General features: G+C 38.9%; 1 protein-coding gene across 3 annotated transcripts; it reads left to right on the forward strand.

The window, feature by feature from the left end:
- The first annotated feature begins 757 nt into the window (after positions 1–757).
- On the forward strand, positions 758–13,797 carry LOC147317767 (uncharacterized). 3 transcript variants are annotated; one of them, XM_086315079.1, is made up of 12 exons: positions 758–907; positions 1,002–1,057; positions 3,365–3,796; positions 9,074–9,121; positions 10,101–10,145; positions 10,343–10,717; positions 10,963–10,995; positions 11,147–11,197; positions 11,320–11,424; positions 12,271–12,369; positions 12,481–12,594; positions 12,756–13,797. In XM_086315079.1, the coding sequence occupies exons 2-12, from the start codon at positions 1,013–1,015 to the stop codon at positions 12,816–12,818; spliced, it is 1,410 nt and encodes a 469-aa protein (XP_086171205.1). In that variant the 5' UTR covers positions 758–907; positions 1,002–1,012; the 3' UTR covers positions 12,819–13,797. The 3 variants fall into 3 exon arrangements, with proteins under 3 accessions (XP_086171205.1, XP_086171204.1, XP_086171206.1); XM_086315078.1 differs by having other exon boundaries at positions 766–1,057; positions 12,756–12,855; positions 12,955–13,797; XM_086315080.1 differs by lacking the exon at positions 11,320–11,424 and having other exon boundaries at positions 767–1,057.
- The last annotated feature ends 196 nt before the right edge of the window (positions 13,798–13,993 follow it).

A 13,993-nucleotide genomic window follows, 5' to 3' on the forward strand; every position in this document is an offset into this window, starting at 1 on the left:
TTGAATGGAAATATTAGCATAGGCATGCTTCTGGTAATAAAATAATTTTTTGCCTGTTGCACTCTTCTGCACACTCTTGAGGAGTAACTCAAGCAGCAAGGCTTCAGCAAAAACTGCCACAGTGTATGCTGTCAAATTGCTTTATCAGTTTATTAGCATTGGCCAAACACTAAAATCGTTCTCAGATAAGAAAACTGAACACAAACATCCATATCAGTGTAAAACATACGGGAAGTATAAAATATGTTTATGGAACTTATGCATTTAATTAAATTGGACAATAACTGGCACAACGCTACACAAGGAACTGGAAACAATGGGTTCTCACAACTGATGCAGGGACCAGGGGGGTGGTGGGCATAGACACATGTACAAGCTTTGTTTCTCTTTATTCTCTGCATGAAAAACGAGCACAATGAACACTATTATTTGGCTTCATGATTTTAATGTATTCAAAAAAGACTGACAGAGGCTGTTTTCACTGTTTTCTGCACAAGCCTGACTGTATTTTCCTCTTGTGGTTGTTCTGTCAACAAATATGGCTTTTAGGTTATAATGATTGTTGATGTTTTTTGTTCTTTTTATGTTTATGTTCTGTTCCAGAAGCGACACATTAAAAGTCTCACAGGACAGAAAACTATAGATCAAGTGCGTCGGTGTTCCCATTTGCGTCAAAGTATTTCTAACAAATCGAGAGGAGGGGGTGTGGCACCGCACAACCTCGCACCTCTCTCTCTCTCTGCTTTGATGGAGTGGTTACATAACAGAACTCGACATCCAGCTAGGCAGACCAACTCCAATACAAACAACTGACTGAGCTCTCGTGCGCGCGCGCTCTCTCTCTTTCCTCTCTCTTTCTCCACGCCCCTATCTTTCATCCAAGTCCTCCTATAGGTTCGGTACAGAGGTAACAGAAAGACAGTCGGCTTTATAAACATCCACTTTGTTCACTCTGCCTCTCTGCTTGTTCCATTTCTTTGGTTTATCCTCGTTCTCCTCAGCACGCACCAAGATGCCCAGCAAGAGAAAGAAGAACAAGCGTCGTATGAGAAGGGTGGTAAGTGGTGGCATGCGCACGTCAGGCGTTTATTCTTAAATTAAGTATAGAGTATTATGGGATTTCTTTGTTCAATTCACTGTAAAATAATGGTCTGCAAAAACATGGATTTAAATGTAAAATACGCCTTTTTGCCTCTGTGAAAAAATGAATGAAGCGAGTGCTTAAATTGTAAAACAAATTTCGTTTACATTTTCTTTCCTTTTTTGCACATTATTTTATTTTTGTTATACTTAAGTCAGTTTGGTGATTGTTTGGCAGATTTCCACTTTGTCGTTGCTTCTCTCAGACGCTCCGTAACCCGTGCGTAAAATCTGGCAACGACAAAAGACCGTACCAAAAAGGTACCAAAACTGGACCTAAATAAATAACATATAAATTTCACACATATTTTTAATTTTGACGAGCATGCTTCTGGTTTCTATATTAGAAGAAAGAGACAGAGAAATTGTTGATTTTGTGCTCAGCTCCTGTGCGCAATGGATGTTCTCGGTGCGCTCTGTTAAGGTTACGGATAGAGATTAAACGTTTATGCACATCTTGAATTTCTTATCATAAAATGCGATAAGTTCCATTTTCTAGTATTTTTTAAATATACTACGAAATGACCACTTGCCTGTTTTTCATGTTCTGGACCAAAAATACAGTAAGCCACACAATGCAGTGCAGTACACAGTGTACTTCAATACAGTGCTGCTCTTTGTAATTCAGTATGATGAATTCGCTTTGCCAGTTGTACGCTAATTCAGCCGAATGACTGGAGACATGTAACTTTTCAACATTCAGTGCCCAGAGGAAAAGGGGTGTGACAGAAAAGGTGTGTGTGTGTGTGTGTGTGTGTGTGTGTGTGTGTGTTGGAGGGGTGGGTGTGGAGGGAGATCAATGACGCCATACTCCATAACCCAATACTGTTCTTTAGCATATGTTTAATCATTAACAATGTATATTAATAAAAACAACAACAACAACTAAAAAATAAAAGCATGCACTGATACACTGTTGAAGCCCAGTCATCCAGCTCTGGTAAGCCTTTTCAGTGCAGACTTCTTCTGGCATCCTTCCTCATTGCCTCTGCCCCTAACCCCCACCAAACTTAAGCTTCTGGCTGGCTGACCAGTGCATGACTCTGAACACCACACATCTGTATTTGGTAATGTGTTGACTGAAGGAATGTCTTGCCCCACTTTAGCCAGAGTGGACTCTGTCTCTCTCATTCTTCCACAGTCTGGCAGTGACAGATGAAAATGACCCTTAAAGTCATTCACAATTCAATTTTATCATTGCTTTACCTCAGAGGTATCAGAGCACAGGAAGCGAACGTGTTTTTGGAACTTTCAGACATATAGCTGAATGATACTCAGGTCACATATGCCTTTGTATGTGTGCATATGTGTGTCAGTTTCACAAAGACTGAGAAATATGGTTAAAACGTTTTATCATTAGAAACAATGTATTACTTTGTCATAGGGATGTTTACAGGTGATTTATGGGCAAAAATCAGAAGTTGTTTTGATTGTGTCTAGCTAGATACTCAGAGATATATGCGCTTTCATACACATGAGCTTTTGGCTTACAGCATGGGTGCAGCACTGCGAATACCTTACTGGCCTTCAGCCTAACAAAAGCATTTTCAGGGAGTGATTGTAACCTGATTATAACCTGATTATGATGTGATTAGCCCCACTGTCTGGCCCGCGGGGCACCCATCAGTGCTGCTGACTCGCACGGTTTCCGTTCCCGCTTCACCAAACCTGTCAGGACCGGTCTGATTCAACTAATTAGCTCCCATTATCTAACTAGCTTTGCTGTGTCTACTCCCAGTTTCCCCCTCCCTCTAGTGGTCTGTACTACTAAAACCTCCATCAAAGCCTGAGGGGGTTTTGTCCAAAGCTAAAAAATATGTTGGACATGGCTGGTATGGCATGCCTGGTATTCCTGGGTGCTAAAGTGACAATAACATCAGTATCTGAACACGATAAAGCCTCAAGAACATCTATACCTCATACACTGTCATTTGCCTTTCTTTGTATTTCACTTTTATCTTTTATTATCTTGTTTTACATACTGAACATGTCTTTGAAGCCATTATAAATGAAGTGTCACTTTTGTTTTGCTTGGAAAGGCAAATGTTCGCAAACTTTGTATTTTCCAAATATCACTTTTTTGAGAGAAAATATCAGTTCATGTTATCATGAGCCAACTACATGTCAGGGTTAAGATAACTGTATGCCCAAAAACTTAAATAATGCCTCTCATACTACTATCAGAACGGTAATCAGATGTTATTGTGTCTTTCCTGCCCTGCAGCAAGCCCAGAGAAGAGCACTTGAAGAACAACATGCTGCCAATCCGCCGGTGAAAGCCAGCCGGGGGATTGCAGTGAGTGCACCCCCTGCAGGAACCACAAAAAAAGCGGCTAAAGCTCCACCTCCAGCTCCTGTTCCTGCTCCAGAAAAGATCTCACGGTCCATTCCTGCTGCTGTTCCTACTGTAGAAACTCCCAAACTAGAACCAAAAGCAGAACCTGTTGCAAAGCCCATTCCAGATGAAGTACAGGCACCAGAGTCTGAGGTTGTGTTGTTGGAGCAGACTCCAGTGACAGCTGAGATTGAAATCCCAACACCTGTCACTGTAGAAGCACGAGCTGTTGAGACTCCATCAGTGAAGCCCTCTACAGTTGAAGCTAATGTAGTGCAAGAGCCTGAACCCAAGATTCCTGAAACAGAACCAATAACTGAGGTAAGAAACAGATATCGCAGCCATAAGTCTCCCATGTGCCTCTGTATGCAGAAATCTAAACTTAAATCATGTCTACAAATATTTCCAACATTTCGCATGCCAGAGTCAACAGTTCTAATGTTTCACCCGGCATGGGGATCACTGCCTCCGCTACTGCAGCTATCCCACCTTAGGGAAAGATTGATCGTTTGTCTTTTCTGGTTTTAACGTCAGACATTATACATTAAGCTTCAGTCACAAAGCCCTCGAGACCCTCTGGCAACTTTGGGTGAAATTTGTGTTTAACGACCTGGAAAGTGATTTCTGGAGGTTGCTAATTCTAAAACTTTTACTATAAAGGTGAATGGGTTGTGTTGTACTTTTTAGTTTCACTACTGCTTGGTGAGTAGTTTACAAACAAGTGATCGTTTTCCATGCACACTGCTAGTAGCTTTGACAATCTGCTAGGGACTAAAACAATCTTGGTCGAGCACCATATACCTCTTTGCCATTGCCAGCAACCATTTGCCAACTGGTTGCAGAACACACAGATTTCCCTACAGGCCAGCAGTTGTCTGGGAGCTGCTGACAAATCTCTAGGTCTGAGTGAATGGGGCTTTAGCAATCAGCAACTGTCAACATCTTCTACAAGCCTGGTAAGTTGCAGTAAGAATCAAATTTACCAGTGTGCACGTTTCATCAGAAATATAGTTCTATGGACATATGAGTGAATGAGGTCCACTCATAGGTGAATGAATGCTTCCTTTAAATGAATGTCACTAGGATCAAAATTACATATTGTTTGTATGAGATTATATGGAAACAGGCTGTTTTTGTAGATGGTTTCTCTCTATTTCTCTGATGTTGCCAGGTCAAATAGTATTTGCTGTGTTTGGGGCCTTATGGGAAAAGGGAGCTGGAATTGTTGGAGGTAGTGAAGCGAAGGGAACAACATGTTCTATTTAGCAAAAAGGTGGAAAGTAGGAGAGAGACTGAAACACTGGGAACAACTTTTTAAATGGCCATTATCACCTACACTAAAACAAAATAGTGACTCTGAGCATGCATGTTTTTTGTTGTTGTTGTTTTTTGAACAGGCTTATTTGTTATCACAGATATTGAGTTTGTTATCAGTTACTTGTTTTTGGTTACTATCGTGTTGTGAGAAAATCTTTAAAACGTTACATCGTGTGCATTCGTTTTATCTTTGCCATCACATAATGTGGTTTTGAGTCAGAGAAGATTGTGGATACAATTAAAAAGCTTACAGTATATGGATGGCTGTTGTCAGTTAATTTTAAATAGTTGCAATTTTTTCTGCAGTTTTCCTCTATGCAGTAATGTTTTCTCAACATTGTTTCTAGCTCATCTATAATTTACTATTTGCAGTTTTAAATTGTAAGTTGAGCTTTGTGCCTTGTAGCCATCTTGCACATATTTTGTGAACAGGATGTTCTGTTTTAGTCAGTAAATTGCGCATGCATGCAAATCTGTGCGGCTTCTCTTCCAGCAACTGAGCAAAACCTTTTCCCCAGTATTAACTGGGCTAGATTTCAGCCCTACTCTACCCTAGTTAGATAAGCAGTTTTAAAAAAATGTCTGGATAGATAACAACCAATGGTGTACATGTATATGCTCACATGTGTGCCTAGCCTAAAATAAGAGGAGAGAGGCAGTGCTACAGTATTTATAGCATGGCCTTTTGTTAAGACTTCACTCAGAGTTACACTGTTTCCCAGTTTTCCAGTGGGTCCATCTTATTCACTTCACTTGTGCCATTCAGTTAGGAGTTCTATTTGTAAACCCTCTATGGGTTATGCCCACTGAACCTTACAGGCAGCATACAGACATCTCTACAGAATGACTGCCTGCCATTGTGTAGTTATACTGTAGTGCTGTGGTCATTTCCACTGTCTCAGGACTTTGCTTCCATTCACCATGCCAGATTCAGGTCAGATAACAAAAACTGGACATTTATGCAAAATTTTAAATGTATCATCATTGACTGTCATTCTAATAATGTAATATTTAATGTCTATATTATGAACTTTTTTACATTTTGAGACAATTTGCAAGTTATTCTGTTGAGATTTATCAACGTTTGTTCGCAGACAACTTTTTCACTTGCACTGTTAAAACTATGACTTTTATCTGTAACATCACAAGTCCACAGATGGTGACAGTTGGTCAGCTGACTGACCAAGAGGTTTAATGGGGCTTTAACTCAGGTGCCCCTTGGGCCCAAGAGGCGCCCCACCACCTCTGGATGTGGCTGCAGAAAGTATAAACTCACAGCGGATTCTACAGACTGACTGAGTGCATTTACATTTTTGTGGCCTGAAGCAACAGTCAGTGCAACTCACCCTCTGTGTAGGCTGAACATTTTGTACCTGCTTCCTCTCCTATGTTCTTCCACTCCTCTCCTGTCCAATCTGCTACCCCTCTTTTCCTCATAAATCTGCTCTGCCTCTACACTTTCTAGCCTCTCACCACTTTCTTTATGACTATTTCTCATTCTCTTCTGCCTTTTCTCTTCTCCTTCTCATTTTCTTTCCTTTCCTTTCTGCATGCTGCTTCTCCTCACTTCTGTTAGTATTCTGTGTCAGCTTGATCCCTTATGAACTCGTGTGATTTGAACCTTTACATGTTCCATGTCTAATTGATTCTTTGCTGGGTGGGCTGAGAGCTGGAGAATACTGAATATTTAATTCAATGCTGGGAGGAAATTTGTCTGTTTGAAGTGTGTCTGTATATGTGTGTAGTTTGACCTTTAAAATGAAGAAAATATTGTACATACAAATATCCCATCCCCTGTAAATGCACCTATTATGCTCAATTCTAACTTCATGTTTTCGTTCCATCACTAGTGATGTTTTGCATAGTTCACAGTTCCAAAAAATAAAAATTATCTGTTATGAATCATTTCTAATTGATTTAGAAAGACTGTTGAATTTGATCTTTGTGCAAATCCATTTAGTACTTGCTGTTTTGTTGCTGGAAGAAATTGTTCGGCATGTATAGACACTGTGCAACCACTGCTTTCTTTCCTCAGAGGCTAGGTTGATAATCTATCAGAGTTAAATAAAAAATTGTTAAAGTTACTGTGTTCAAAATCTCACAACTAGATGTCAGTAAAATGGAGACTGAAGTCATCTGAATTCTGTTTTCTTACCTCTCCCAGTTCAAATGCATAATCCTAGCTATGGTAGCCACTGTAGGACAAACAACTCTGGCAGTAGATCATCTGTAGTGAGCATAGGCTGTCAGTTCCCTGTTTACCTCTGCTGGTGCCTATGTCTGTTTACTGTGGAGGAGGCAGTAAAAGGAGTCCGATATGACTTGAAGCTCACTCCTCTCTGATGATAATGATTCTGAGGTGAGTTAGCATGAACATGAACTTCTCTGTTCGTTAGCATTGCTGTATTTGCCACTGTTAGTGGAATTTTGTTTGAAGTGGATCTATGATTGTTGGACTTGTTGTTGGACATTACTTGGATAATATTGGTCTACAACCAGCTGCTGTTGTTGTTTACCTGGCTTATTGACAGTACCTGGCCAAAGACAGTAGGGTCAAACATCTAATCTGCTGACAATAAGTAATTATAATATCTGCACACATAAAAATGCACATTTTTGAGCGTTTGAGTGCTGGCCAGTTCAGGAGATGAGGCTTGAGATGAGAAAGAAGTCTGACATTTTATGCAGGTCATCTTGTCGCTTCTTTGGTGGAGGGGACCCCTTCTAAAGAGGTAAAAGATAGGTACGATTCTTCATATCTTGAGTCTGAAGATAGAAATATGAATTAAAATTTGCCTTGAAGGTGCACAAACCAATACGAGTTCTTTTTCTCCTCTGTCTTTAGCGTACGACATATGTGGCCAGTCTCTAGCCACATATATAAATTAGAAGGAAACACGATGTCCATTTCGGGCGGGGCAACATGGCGACCTCCAAAAACCGGTGCCAGTTCCCTTGTATTTTCAATAGATACATTCAGAATTCATGAGCATGCATCTGTTTCTTTAAGGACATAATTATACACTTAGCAATGTATAATGTACAAAATTATTTTTTAATGAAATAAAAAAAATTTTAAAGTTAAAGAAATGACAGTACCTGGAGGATGGAGAAAAACGTGGAGGTAGTAAGATATCTTTGAATGTTATCAGGTTGTCGTGTGTCACTCAATGTCCAAATAGATCAGTTTGAGTGATTCTGGACAAAAAAAACACTCATATTGCTGATTAACAGCCTGCAGTAGACTTTGCCCTATATTGAAGAAGAACTGGCACAAGACAGACTAAATAATTGAGTCAGACTATGAAGATTTAAAATATTTATACGCCGCTCTCTGTGATTGTCACTATAGCTCAACACACTTGGTTGCACAGTTGGTGTGCCACTGGCCATTGGCAGCATGGCTGCAAGATGGAAAAATATGGATGAATTCTATCACTATGTGAGCTGTTTGGTGAATCATTGTCTGGAAAATAACCGCGCCTATGAGTAATATAACAATATTGTGATGTGAATAATAAATGGTTGCAAATCAGTGTAAACTGCAAGACATTTATTGTATTTTGGTAAACATACACATTTCAGTATTAAAAATATCTGATTGTTTTTCCAGTGGCAACATGTTCACAGTATGTAGTTTATAATAAAAAGATGGAACCAAACATTTTTAATATTTAAAATTTTAGTAGTTTTGTATTGAAAGGATTTGAGGGAGAACACAGATTTCATGATGTGAATGTGTTTTCTGTTGCAGGATTATACAGAGGGAAGCAAAAAGAGGGAATAACTGTTTTTCATGGCATTGGGTTGTAATACCCCTGTAATTGCCCAGCTACAGCTATGCTCACACAAAGTGTAAGGGGAGTGCGTATGTTTGTGTTTGTGTTTGTTTAGAAAGCCAGTCCAAATTCCACTTCTAATTTTGGTAAATATTTCCATTTTTGGGTACAGAAAAGACTCGAGCTGCAGTTTATCCTCAGGCCCATCACAGCTACAGATCTGCCACATGAACCGTTTTATAGAAGATTATTTGGCTCTGGGCACATTTTTAGTACTGCTGCATATGGGTGTGTGCCCCTCCCAAAGCTCAACCTTTAAAAAGTCAATACTGGCTCCAGTGCAACAAGAGGCACATATTTTTAACTGCCTGATATACTTGTTAACGTATCCCAGAGTGCCTTTTTTCAGGTTATGTTCTTTTTTTCCATCTACACTCTGTTTTGTTGGATGAAGCATGTGTATTTTCATGTGAATAAACTCTTTAACCTCTTGTGCTCATAGGTCACACCCTCATCTGAAGCTTCAGTGGTTGCTGCCTCTGAAACTGAGGTAAATCAAATGTGTATTTTTATTCACATACACCCTCTTTTGTCTCCATTTAAACCAAACACTAGTGTGTTGTATCTTTAGGCTAAGCCAGAAGCAGACTAATCATGTAACAGTTGAACAAAAGCTGAACTTGATGATTTACAAGTGAGCTAGACTTTGATTTTTGAGCTGCTTATGTAGATACTATAGAACATTTTTCTTCAGTGGGAGCTAAAAGAATTGGCACATCATGGAAATGGAATTCTTAGGTTAAAGGTCCCCCTGGAGGCATTTTTCACACAAACATGCTCTGTCAACTTTTAATAGACAAATACAGCACACTGGTTTTGTTAATTAGTTGCAAAAATTTATAGTTTAAAAAGTAAAATGCATAGATTAAATACAAAGTTTACATTTTACAGACACATAGATCTGTGTATGTGCTGGTTTTGCTGACTCCTAAACAGTTGCAGAAATGATGGCATGCATAAAAACAGTCTGACGCACAGTTTCCACTCATATTTTACAAGTTCATGGCAGCAGTCACTGAACAAGAAACAATTCTTTCAACAGAAAGGTGTTGAAAACTCCTGTGACTTAAGCCTCACATCGAATAAATAGCAGCTACGCTTTTTCCTTCAGGACAATTTCCTCTTATGCAAGCACTCAGATCACAATCTGGCTCAAGAACAAAAGTTTTCAGAGAAAAGAATCATATTTTTCTTTACAGTTTCATTGATCTGCAAACAGCTTAATATACGAACGATATAAATGAACTGAGAAATGAGAAAATGGGAATCAAAACAACCCAAGATTACAGTTATTCGGGCTTTTTATATATCATACACACTGCAGTTGTAACTATTCATTTGAACTGCAGGAGTAAACATTATGATAAATGTGATAGATTTAACCTTTAACCGTGTTCTGATTAATTCAGTTGTCAGTCATTCATAATGAAAGTTGGCTGTTAAGTGTCCTTTTCTTGGTTCCTTTCCAGATTCACACAGTTGATTCTGCGATCATAAAAACTGAGACGCAGGAGGTAAAACATGTCTTGACATTAAAATTGCATCATCATAACGACAAAAATGATGGTATATTTTAAGTAAATGTACTTTTGTTCTGTATGAACTGTACTCTTTAAACTGACAAAAAAAAAAAACAAGAGTCACTGTTTCTTCTCTCCGGTGTCGTGTTTTATGTTTTTTAATGTGCTCTGTGTTGATTTTGCACATGGAGACAGAGGATAAATGTGAGAGACCGGAAGAAGCTGAGGCCCTGGCAGAGAAAGGTGCTGTGACTGAGGTCGAAGTGGAGGTGGCTGCCACAGAAGATATTGCCGTACCAGAGCCTGTGACACGAGCCTCTGAAAAAACAGTGGGAGATGCAGTTAGCGGTGGCCAAGTTTCTGCTGAAGGAGAGCCTCCTCTGGGCAAGGTGGTTACAGAGACTGTTGCTGAATCAGTGGTGGAGGTTGTCACAGATGTACCTGAGAGCGAACGAGTGACTGAAGCGGCTGTCAGTCCTACAACCCCAGCTGCTGAAGATGGTAAAGAGGTGTTGGCGGAGGAGAATGCACCCGAAGTCCCTTCTGAGACTGCTATAAAAACAGAGGTGACACCTGATGAAAATACTTTCTTCTTCTCTTTTTGTGTTTTTAGTCTTTACAAGAATACATTGACTTTTTCACATTTTGCAGCCATCTTCTGTTTGTATAGCATGTGTCCTATATATTAATGAAAGGTTTGTCATAAGCAGAACAAACGATCACAAGGGTAAGGTTTTTTTTTTTCCAAAATTTAATAGCAAAGACTAAAGATACACTCTGTCCTGTTTGTTTTTTTGTTTGTTTACATCAGCACACTCCTGTTGATTCTGTGGAGGCGGCTGCAGTGAGTATTTTTCCCTCTCTGTCGATAAAAAAGTAAAGTAGAAATTCCCTTATTACTTGTGTTTTAGATTATTTGGCAGCTTTTGCATGGAAAAAAAAGTACAATCTCCATATATGACATAGCAATGACATCAGCACCTGTGTTTCACAAGGTACCTGACACCAGCCCTGAGGCTACAGCACAAGAGGCTAAACCCAAAGAGGTAAAAAGATTTTAAATGTAATCCTCAATACAGAAATGTACTGCTCATATGCTAAAAACCATTATTTTAATTATTTTACAAGAACAGTTTTCTCTCTTATCTTGTTCTCCTTTGACATTCAGGATGCTGTGGCAATGCTGATTGATGCCACAGCAGTTGATGAGTTTGTTGTGACAGAATCCGTCTCGGCAGTAGAAGTTGCCACTGAGTCTGCTGCTGTCCAGCAGGTGACAGCTAAGCAAACAGGAATTTACCAGTGTACATATGAACCGTTCAGAAAATCACTGAAGGCTGATCAGGTCAAATAAATTAACTGAAATTAAAGGAGGCTTACAAGTGACTGACACAAGAAGGAAAGGCAAACATTTATAGACTAATCCTGGGTGTTATTTATGGTAAAGAAGGTGGGGATATGTTTCTCCATCATATGAAGCAATCTCATTGCTGGAGTGCAGTTTAAATGTATCTTGTAGTAAATATTTAAATGCTTATGTACTGTAGTAGTATTATTATAGCGTGATGCTAAATTAAGTGTAGTTCCAGGTAATGAAATTAGATTTTCAGACTGTGGACATTTAGGGTCCGATTTAAGTCTTTCTTGAAATCGTATCTACACACTTGAGACTACAGAATTAAACAAATAAGGAATAAGAACATAAAAATATATGGTTAAAATGATACATTAAATTATAATACAAGGATTTTTTTTTTTAAAAAAACGTTAAAATTATTCTGGGTTTTTTTGTTAATTATTATGAGCAGTTGCTCAAAAACCTGCAGTATAATGTTCATGATAAAGACAGAAAAACTGCCGTTGTTCCTGTTGTTACATTTGAACACCATGTCACAAGGATGCTTTCTTCCTTTATTTAAAATTGTGCCCAGTTGGAGTGTATTGAACTTGAGTTTTAAATTATTTGGGTAGCTGGTTCCATCCTGATGCATTATTTTCATTGTAAGTAATTTTTCTCTTTTAGTCTGTTCAATGGAATGGGCAGGAGGATTTTACTGTGTTTCATTCAGAAGCTCAATTTGTTTAGCCATCTAACATACCCTTCTTCTGTGGCATTTAGGAAATCTTATCCGTGAATGACACTTTGGGTGCCCAAACAGACTCCGTGGATGTGACAACTTCTGAGTTTGAACCTGCTGCTGCACCTGCAGAACACACGGTAATTATACTTTCTTAACATTCACATACTGTAGCTTTGTATGGAACGCTGTCTTCTTAAGCATATATTTTGGGAACTTCCCTTAGTTTTTCTCTCTCTCTTCCTTTACAGGATGCCGCAGAGTCAAAATGTCTGGACAGGCAGTCAGAAGCGTCAAAGTCAGAAATCCGTGATGTGGAATGTCAGATGGAAATCTCTGTGGAGTCTGTGCAGCTCAGTTCAGTGGTAATACTTTTTTTTTTTAAGGAGCATTGTAAATTTACTGAGTAGAATTAAAGTTAAAAATGAGACATTTCCAGTATGGCTTTTCTAAGGTATTCAGAGATGAGCGATAGCTTAATGTTATTAGTTGTTAGTTGACATTGTCTTGTCAATACTATCAACAGGAGATGCCAGTGGAGACGGCGCTGAATGCACACATTGTTCCAGAGGTCTCTATCGAGGGCTAGAGCCACATCACAGAGATCAGAAGATCTATTTTTATTTGTAAGTCTCTCAAAGTACATCATTAACCTGGACTCTTATTATTTCTTTTTATTTTATTTTTTACTTTCTGATCTTCAAATGACTCAGTGTCTCTTTCAGAGTCCCCATTTTTTCTTTTGGAGGACTCGAAGCTTGCAGGGAGACAACCAGCTGACCTTTTCATTTTTTAAGGCTTAAGACCGGACTGCCAGGAAATCGAAGAGACATCCACACTTTTAAGTGCCTTTTCCTGCCCTGGTTTCTGTTATAACATCAAACCAGATGTCAACATGCAAAAAATGTCTGCATTCAAGGGAGCAGAAGAATAAAACATATTGTGGCTCCTTTTATACAGCATTTACCCCCAAAACCACGTACAATGATTTTGTTTTAGCAGTGGAAGCAGAAGTGCCGCAGCGGTGATAATTCTCTCAAATCATACTGGACAGGCTCTGATATTTGTCAGCACGTCTCCATCTCTGTAGAACATCTGCTTCCACACATGCATGTAAATACTGTAGCATTTAAGAATGCACCTCCAGTTTTTCCTTAGGCCCATTTTCAAAACGTGTTGTTTTTTGTTACTTGTTTCAAAATCACTGACTTACTGCTTAGTAGTATTTTTCCACCATATGTGATATATACATACAGCTTTTTCTCTGTCCTTGAACTGTCTCTGTCTCAAGTAAGGGCCAGCACTAAGGTTAGTGTGATGCTAAAACTACATCCTGAAGTTTTAGGTTTACTGGCCACTGGCAGATTTTGAGTGGATGAGGTCAGTTTCTGATTCTTTCTTTTTTTTCTTTTCACCTTTTCCTATTTGCAATTCATTGTATTTAGACAACATGATGTGCTACAGTTTCATGTTGAAGTCTGTGTTCTGGAGGGGAAATGTAATTGGGTTGCTGTTGGGCTGCTGATGGGCATACCTAAACTTTGAAATAAAGCTGTACCTGATTGGGATGTCTGCATTTTACTTTATTATCAGAGAATCAGTCAGTGCTGGACTGACAAGAACTTCAATTTTAAAATCTTCCAAAAACGAAACGTCTGTATAGGGTTTTATTTTGTGACTGTTAAAGAACTTTATGCCTGTTTTCTCCAGAAAATTATTAGTAAAACTCTTTTTTTTTTTCTTTTTTTTTTTATCTCTTGAGAG

This window comes from Aulonocara sp. 'chitande type north' Nkhata Bay, linkage group LG12 (genome assembly GCF_057382095.1).
Source record: "Aulonocara sp. 'chitande type north' Nkhata Bay isolate Kocher_YH1m ecotype deep benthic linkage group LG12, A_spYH_male_GT1.1, whole genome shotgun sequence".
Lineage (NCBI taxonomy): Eukaryota > Metazoa > Chordata > Actinopteri > Cichliformes > Cichlidae > Aulonocara > Aulonocara sp. 'chitande type north' Nkhata Bay.

What these genes read in the sequence shown, in the direction of transcription:
- LOC147317767 (XM_086315079.1), top strand. Translation starts at nt 1,013, where the DNA reads ATGCCCAGCAAGAGAAAGAAGAACAAGCGTCGTATGAGAAGGGTG. An exon ending in AGCGTCGTATGAGAAGGGTG is followed by an intron (nt 1,058 to 3,364) that starts GTAAGTGGTGGC and finishes CCTGCCCTGCAG; the next exon opens with CAAGCCCAGAGAAGAGCACT. An exon ending in AGACTGCTATAAAAACAGAG is followed by an intron (nt 10,718 to 10,962) that starts GTGACACCTGAT and finishes TGTTTACATCAG; the next exon opens with CACACTCCTGTTGATTCTGT.